At 25.5% G+C, this 9,268-nt stretch overlaps 1 protein-coding gene across 4 annotated transcripts in view; it reads left to right on the top strand.

Moving 5' to 3' along the window:
* Positions 1-8,886, top strand: part of LOC107436959 (sorting nexin lst-4) — a 33,891-nt gene extending 25,005 nt beyond the window's left edge. For all 4 annotated transcript variants that reach the window (XM_043041302.2, XM_043041301.2, XM_043041303.2 and 1 more), the window contains 3 exons: positions 971-1,060; positions 3,066-3,272; positions 5,006-8,886. In XM_043041302.2, the coding sequence (XP_042897236.1) occupies positions 971-1,060; positions 3,066-3,272; positions 5,006-5,047 (339 nt within the window). In that variant the 3' untranslated portion in view covers positions 5,048-8,886. The remainder of the gene's footprint in view (positions 1-970; positions 1,061-3,065; positions 3,273-5,005) is intronic.
* The last annotated feature ends 382 nt before the right edge of the window (positions 8,887-9,268 follow it).

Genomic DNA, 9,268 nt, shown 5'->3' on the forward strand with positions numbered 1-9,268 from the left:
TTTCTCATTATATAAGAAATTATAAATGTCATTTTTAGAATGAATTTTAATTTAATTATATTACATAAATTACGATTTTTGGATAACATCTTCGATTATTAATGACTGTCATATTAACATGTATAAGTGTATTAAAACTTTAAATTTATGACTGTTTTAATCAGGAGTGTTTTATTCCAAAAATTGATAATTTTTATTTTTCCCTTAACTAATTCTTACGCTTTACTAAAATTTACTGCATGTTGAATATTCATGTACTGAAAAATATATTGAAGACAATACTGGTGAATATTAGGAATAATACGGAATAAATACATTGTACAAGAGGAAGATTTCATTTAAACTATTATGAAAGATAAATTGTATTGATTTGAAATAAATTGTTTGAAGAATTTGATGAGAGAAATGTTCTTTTAAATCTCTAGCTTTTCCAAATTTACAGATTTGTGATAATATGGACCCCATCAGGCTTATTTTAGTTTTCTTTTTAAATTTATTGCAAGTATTACTTAGTAGGACAGAAACACTACATTGTAAGAATTAACTTGGCAACTATTGAATGTTTTCAAGCATTTAGCAAAAGCAACTTTAAAGTAAAATTCTTCACAAATGCAAAGAATACTTTCTTTATGCCTAGAATTGCATGATAAATTCCAATGTCATCTTCTTGTGTTAATTCAGGATTCATGCTCTTTAGCTTGTAGTTTGTATAAAGTTGATTTGAAATTTTTTAAATAGTAACTTCTAGAACCTGAGGACAATATTGAATATTTGTTTCTCTTAACATCATTTTTACTTCTGTTGTTGAAGTTTAAAGTAATGTAGTAAAGTTCTATTTAAAGTAATTTGAGGTCAGTTATTAAACTTTAAGAAAGTTTAATGTTAGAAAATATTGTCCGTTTGTAGAAAGAAATAGGGCATATTTTTATAAATTTGGACTGTATATTTTAATTTTGTTTTTCTTTTTTAGCCTCGCAATGATCTTGAACCATTTGGTGATATTTTGCACGAGTACAAAGGAATTCTAGCTTCATGGCCAGAAATTATACAGATTCAAAAAGTAAAATATTTTTTTAATTTTTAAAAAATAATCAAAATATTTGAAATTGATTTTTAGGGATTTTATATGGTGTATAATTTTATTTCATTTAATATTAAATTTCCTTCGCAATTATTTGTTTAAAATTTTACTTACAATTTTTATTGTTGAATAATAAGAAATAATTCATAACTAATACTTTCTTTTGAAAGTTAAAGTAGTATTTAGTGCATTACTCACAAAGATTAGGCCTCTTAGCTAGACTTAAAAACATTTTATCTAAGTAACTTTTGGTCTTTTGATTGTAACTTTCAATACTAAAATACAATCTTAATGATTCAGAAGAGTAACCTGAAATGTGCAAACAACACTGTAAGTTAGAAAAATAAGACACAAAACCATACTTTCTTTTTTATAAACATAGCTTTTTTTTGTTGGATTTTGATCCTCATTATATAGAGGTTTGTTACAATCAGCAAAATAGTTTAGTTTGAAGAGCGGTCGAAGGTTTGGACCCCTTAATGTTAATTTCACTTTATGTATATTTCTCAAATCTGTATAAGAAATTAACTGAATTAAAACTGATTTTCCTATAATTGAATAACTATTTTTATTCTAAGATGATTTTATGTAAAAAAAAATGTTTTATTGTTAATTATTTCATTTTTAATTTAATAATGGTCAAGAAAATTTTGAATTGTAAGGCAGACATATATCTGTATAATTTTAATCCACATAACTTTCCGTGACAAAGTTCAAAATTTAAACAGAACAGGTTGAAAAGTTTGTAAAATGCAAAAATACAAATTTTTTTTAAAATTTCATTTCTCTAAAAAAAAATTTTTTAAATTTTGCATTTTGTTTTTTAAAATTAAATTGTTTGAAATGATGTAAAAATTTGTATTCTTTACAATTATAAAAGTTTTTGGATATTATTAAGTTTGAATATTATTAATAAAAAATAGCAAATAGGGAGAAAATTCAACATTGTAAAAACCTTTTTATTCTCTTAAATAGTTGATAGAGATATGGCAAAGTAAAATAAACATAGATTTTTTTTTCTCTATCTTGATCAAACTATTGAAACCATATTTTCCAGATTGTAACCTACCCCTAATTTGGGACAAAGGAGGAGATCAAATTCTTTGTAAATAATAAATTTATGCAGAAAAAGTATGTTGTCTCATTTTATATCTTAAAATGTCATCAACATACTAGACATATTTAAAGTTAAACCTTCAAAGTAAGTTAAAATCTAACTACAATTTCAAAGTTTTCCCTTTTTTATTTTGCTCACTGTACATTTGGGTTATTCAAAGTTGAAGGTAAGCAAACAATGAGATTCAACCCAGTTTCGCAATGCGTCAACCAGTTCATCAATAACACATATGCATAACACAATATGTTTACCAATGTTTATTTGTTTCAAAAGTTTGCGATAATGCAAGTTTATGGTTATTAGCTGATTTGTTCCATCTGAAAATGCAAAATAATGTGTGCTGTCTATTTAACAACTAATAATGCATGTAACTTAGATCAATTATAATGTTAACATTAAATAACTATTTTAATTAACATAAGTACATAAACTTTCTTTGTGAGTTTCGATTTAATAATCAACAAAATTTATTAATATTGTAAATTATAAAATTACGATTATTTTTGTTTTAAACATAAATTACTGTGTTGAACATTGTTTAAAACTAAAATAACAGCGTGCAGTATTGGAACCAAAACAAATATATTTTAGAAATATTTTGGCTTTTTTTTTAATTATAATAAGTTAAACTAGATAACACAATATGGAATTGTTTGAAGCCTTTGTCATTAAATCTTTCTAAGAAAAGTTTTTCAAACAGTCTTTTCAGTCAGTCAAAAAATGAATTAAAGCCTAGTTTTAAGAAAAATACTGTTTGCAAATTGAAAATGTTAGTTGCTTTGAAAACTGAGTACTATGTGAGTTTTAGATTATGTTTAAAACATGCCTTATTAGATAAAGTTAGCTTAATTAGCTTCTGCTCTTAAGGGTGCTATACAAAAGAAAAAAGAACACCAGAAGCTGCTTGAAGAAGGAAGACTTTCTCAAGAAAATGTAACTGCAATCTCACGACGTACAGACATCATATCTTATGCTGTCTTGGCTGAAATAACACAGTTTCAACAAGAACAAGTGGGAGAGTTTAAAAACATGGTTCAGAATTTCCTTCAAGAACAAGTGAAATTCTACTTGCAGGTATATATATATATTTTACTTTTAATAATTTTTTTTTGTTTATTGGTGTACAGAGGTGGTTGGATATGTAGCGCAAACTTCTAAATTATATGCCTCTTATAAAGAAGAGTGTGGGGAATTCTTGGCCATAGATAACGCCACTGAAGAATCACACTCCTTCTGCTTTAATGGGCGACAACAATAAAGAAGAGTGCAATCACTGAAAAGGGGGGAAACGACAGTTGAGTTTTTTTTAAAGAATGAAAAACCCAAATCCAGTGGTTGAAACTAATGCGCTACAGGTAATAAATCTACTGGAGTCACTAAATTTTTTCATAGTTTGTAGAGCAATGCGCCTCTTTTTGAGAAAAGTAGAGTAGTGCGATACGAAAAACAATAGTTTGTAGCGATCTTGTGCAATTTCTTTTAACATTAGTTAAGAAACAAGGCTCAAGCACAACTAATGTTTTGAATCTTTTTGGTGCAAATCTTAAGTGAGTTCATTGATGGAAGTTATGAAAAATGTTCTCAATGTGCTTAGCTTTGTTTTTTTTTCCTGTTAACTTAAGCTTTTAACACTTAAGGAAATCACAAATATTTAACATTTCCTCATATAAATATTCGGTGTTGGGAAAGTTATAAAAAGTTAAAGATTGGGAGAAAAAATACATAAAAAATAAATTGGCTTCTGTATTTTTCAAAACCATTTTTTATGAATTTTTTTTTTCAATATTCAATTTTTTTTTTAATTTTATGCATGACTGTTAAAATAATTAAATAAGGAGTATATTTTGATAGTAATCACTGCATTTAAAAAAACAAAAGTAGTTGTACTTGTTATCAACTACAAAAAAGTGCAGTTTTTCTGACTGCTGCCTAAATCAATATTTTCAAAGTAATATATTGTAAGTTTCAATATAATATAAATGGTCTTGGTTTTCAGGTAAAAAATTTACTATTTCTAAAAAATTATTTTTTAATTTTTTTCTATAATACTTACGTTATTTCTTACATAGGGCACAGCGTGGCATTAATGAATGCCTAACTTGTGATTCTATTTTGGCCCAGCTTAGCATTAATAAATGCCTCAGCTCATAAATAGCATAAGATGGTGTGACTCTGTCATTTGGTGCATTACAATGTTAAACACATAGACATTTAAAATCTACTAACTATTTATATTATATTATTAAAAAAATTACTGTACACCTGTGCTTGATATGTTAAATTTAAATGTGATCTAAAACTTCATTATTTAAGTTTCTCGAAAGTCATATTTTATTCTTCATAAAATATTTCTTTGGGCCAAATAATTACCTGTTAAAATATTCAATTTAATATATATAATATTAATGGTAATAGGTTAAACATTTTAGTTTCCTTAGTTTCAATTGAGTGTCTTTTTTGGTTAAAATCCTGGAATATAAACCCCTTTGAATGCCTTTCTGCTTCACTTGATTAATCACATTGGTTACCAAAGCCCTAGAGATTATATGACCTCATATTTCTTGAAGAATACAGATTTATTATTATTTTTTTTAAATAAAAAGAAACTCTCTATGGCTTACTGTTTAAATAAGTATAAAAATTAACAGTTCTAGTTTGTTATGGGCTTCACTCTAAATTTTTCCCTTAAATATCATTAGTTAATTTCCTACTTATTTCAGCGATTTCGACTTATCTTTTTTAAAAAATGACTACTATGTACTTATATTGTCACTACTAGGATACTACAATTCATTAACTATTTTCAGATTGCTGAAAAATTGCAAGGAGCATTGGATCTCTACTCTTAACTGTAGTTCATTTACAAAGTTTAAAACTGTGTCTTTCTTTGCATCATGGCTGCCTATTTAAGTGTCTAGTCCATTTCAGTCAATTTAATGAGCAGCTGTAGTGCTACTATATATTTTGCATATTGAATTCATAATTATAAAAGAGTATTATTTGCTGCTAACAGCTTTTTTTTCATTTTAAAGAAATTATGCTGACTATATTTAAAAATTAATTTATTGCATTTTCGTTATATTTTAATTTAGTTTAAGGTCGTGATATTGAATGTTAATGTTTATCTACATTCTTTTCTTTTTTTTCTTTTTTATAGTTGCATGTATGCCTTAATATTTTAGGCTTGATCTTGGATAAACTGCTAAATTTATGAAATATTTTTAAATGTGAGCCATTAAGTATGTTTTCACTTTGCTATGGTTTACTTTACTTATAAAATAATTTTTCTCTATATTATTGCGCATTTTGCTAAAATTTTTTACACATTTGTGTCTTTTCTAGTCTATAGTATTTATTTTTTATTTTGTAGCATTTTTGTATCTTTTGGTGTTAAGATCTATCTATGAGCTGTTCGAATTTAAGCATTTTGTAATGTGTGTATAATGTATAATTTCTGATAATTTTGTCTATCTGAATCTCTTGAGATAGCTATATTTTTTAAATGGTTCAATTCATGATTTCACTCATTAGAACTGCATGTGTAATTAAATATATTAGAATTAATTTCTAGCATGATGAAAAATTTGTCAAAGTATTTTATTTATTCACAAGAGAAACTAAAGTAATATTTTTCTGCACACTATATTTTAAAAGCTATTTTCAAGGTAATACTTTAAATTGATGAAATACATCTAAAATTTTATTTGTGTTAATAGTTAGTTTTGATGATGCTATATGGAGACGTACAGTCAAATGTTTTGGATTTTCTGTATTAACTCAGGTTTTAATTTCTTGCTTGTAAATTTTATCCAAATAGGTCAAAAAGTCTACATTTTTATCGACAGCTCTTCTATTCTAGTGAATTTTTAAAAATGTATTAATAAAATCTTATTTTTGGGAAATATTTTATTTTAATATTAAAAAAAAGTAGTTCTGGAAACGTTAGTTGCTGGACAAGGGTTCATAAAAGTTAAGGCCCCCAATTTCAATGTTGGCAGTTTGGTCAGTTTGAACTGGTACCATCAATTTGAAATGAAGTGGACTAGGGACAGAACCCTAATTTTTCACACTATGACATATCAGTGGTTTCACATTTTAATGTTACTAAGAAAAAATATTCTCATAGATACTGTGGGAAAATAACCGCATAACTACAAAAGGAACACCTTCTCATTTTTTTATTGGAGAGAGAATCTTTTGAAATGAAACTATAGTTAATTTAAATTAATGACTATATTAAGCATATTAATCGTGATGTTTATGATTAAATTTGAGATAATTAGAAAAAAATGACATCAATCAAATGTTCTTTTTCGACAATACAGAAAATCCTCTCAGTTGACTATGGATAAATTATCCTACAGGTTGCATCCCTGGTTTTGGAGGTAACATTCCTATGTACAATTAATATTTTTGTATATAAAGGAGCTCTATAAAGTATCTATATCATTATTGTTCATAAAATCCTATATTTTACATGATGTGTTTACTCTTACTGCAAGTGTAGTTGTAAATGTTGTATATCTTATTGAGAATAATTATTTCCTGTTGTTCTTAAAAGTAGGATGTTTTCAGTGACTGACCATTTTTTAATTGTTTCTTTAACTGTGGTTTTACCTTCATGAAGTTTGATTATAATCATGACTTATTAAATCTATTGATTTACAATTTAAATGCATAAATGAAATGCTTTTTACAACATTTGTTTATTGCAGTGTGTTGAATGATCTTTTACATTAAAATATTTTTAAAGCATGCATTTTTTTAAACATATTGTGTAAATTTCAATTTGATTAATGTTCTTAATGACTTTGAATCTCTTATTGTCGTTTTGATTCACATTTTAAAAGTTATTTACTTAACCACTATGGTTCTTTTATAGGCAATGTATATTTGTATCTTAATCTCTGAATATAATTTTGAGGGCTCTGTCAATTCCTTTACAGTTTTTATGTGGTTGATTTTATAATTGTGAGATTTGTTCACATTCCCTTTGTCAAATTGTTTCAGGCATTATTAAAAAGTTTTAGCAACCTTTATTTTTTTTCCTACTTAATACTTGCAATAAATTTAATAAAAAAAAGATATTTGCCTAGATGGCTTTTTGTGGTTAGTTTAGAAAGAAATATGCTTAAACATATGAAACAAAAATATTTCATATTAGGCTGATGCTGCAGTTTTATTGCATGTATTCCTGATATGTGAAAGATTAGATACTATAACAATCATGTTAAAAATTAGAGATTATAATGTACAATGATAGTAAAATTTTCTATTATTTTAGTTCAGTGTTATAGTTACAACTATTATAAAAACTTTGCCCGCATATCATTCTAATGTAAGTATTTTAAATGAAAACTATAATTACAATTATTATTAATATTTATCTTAAAAAGAAATGATATCCAAGAAATTCCAGTTTTGTAAAAAAGAGTATAAAAAAAATTTTCCGTTTTAAAAAAAGAGAGCAGAGAGTTAATTGTAACAGTTGAATATTTTTGCCATGGTTCTTTTAATTGTAGTTTAACTGTTAAATTCATATCTAAAAAAGAAGTTTTTGTTTCACCCTATTATATTTTTAATAGTACATTTTATTTGATTTATAGCATGGGGCAAATTTTTCATGATTGCCTCATTTTTATTTGCATTTTTAAAATAACCAACCATTTATAGCATCAAAATTTACCTAAAAATTTATTGCTTTCCAGCTTAATATACTGCTTTAAATATTAGAATAATAAGAATATAATAGTTAAAAAATTCATTTCCACCATGAAAATAATTTATGTCAATCAATATTAACTTTTTCATTTAAATTATGACTATTTGCTACATAATTTTCAAAATAAAATAGTAAAAGATTGATTTTTTTTTATGCGAATGGCAACCAAGTAAATGTTTAGAAATTTCAATTTTATCTTCGATTTTATTTTTGTATTGTAGTAGTTTATAAAAAATCCCATGCAATGCACAGCATTTTGTTATATTTAATCGTAGTGTTATTTCAACAGTAAAAAAATCTTTTTTGTGTGTTTATATGTTTGTGTACAATTTGCTAGTCTTAGAGTTGTCTATATGATTTCTGGGCAATTTCATTTTACAGTAAAATTTTTTGTTTTTAAATTATTTTCTCTTGGCATCTACTAAATTGTTTTTACAATAATTTTCCATTTGACATTCCGTTTTACACATCTCTTTCATTTGTAAAATTGCAATTTAGATGTTCATTGATAGTTTCTCAAATTCAGAAAAAATTTTGTGCATACACTTTTATTAAATTTAAATATTGAAAAACAGCCATTCTCTTTTAAGAAAGAATTACGTGCATCATTACGTCCAAGTACATCCTAGACACATTTTATTTGAAATAAGTATTTTTCTAAAATGTCGAATGTTTTTTATTAAAGCCGTATTGAAAGTTTTTCAAGCTTTGAAAACAAAGAAAGCAATCTTTTCAAGCTTTGTTTCAAAACTTGCCAACCCACCGTTAAATGAAATTTCTTCCAGGCAACTCAATAATTATTTATAGTGGATTGAAATGGGAGCTGTCCTATATAAAGGAATGTAAAGAAAAGGAAATCTGTGCTTTATTTTGTGATTATCTTTACAAAAGGGTTATTAATTATAAAGTGTTTCGTTTTTATTCTAGTTAAGTATGGATGCTAAAATACAAATTTGGTTAAATATTTGTCACGCATTTTTTTAAAATTAATTTATATTAGTTGGAATTCTCCTTTTCTAATATTATTTTCTTTTGTTACATATATTTATCTAGAATGTAAGGTTTAAATATAGCTAGGAACAAGTAAATTAGTAAGTTTTTGTTGTATAATAGATTTTCACTAATAAAATAAAAAAAGAATTATTCTTAATGAAGACATGAGTTGTAATTAAATGTATAAGCTCACAGTTTTATTTATTTTTCAATTACTGTTCAATAGTGGAAGAAGAAAAAAAGTTGTTTTTAATTAAATGTAGTTAAAATAATGTATTTATAAACCTTCAACTGTTAACCTTTGATCTAGTTCGCAATAAAGCAGTTTTCTTGTATGTTATTCAATAAGGAAAAA

The sequence above is a fragment of the Parasteatoda tepidariorum genome, chromosome 10 (assembly GCF_043381705.1).
Source record: "Parasteatoda tepidariorum isolate YZ-2023 chromosome 10, CAS_Ptep_4.0, whole genome shotgun sequence".
Lineage (NCBI taxonomy): Eukaryota > Metazoa > Arthropoda > Arachnida > Araneae > Theridiidae > Parasteatoda > Parasteatoda tepidariorum.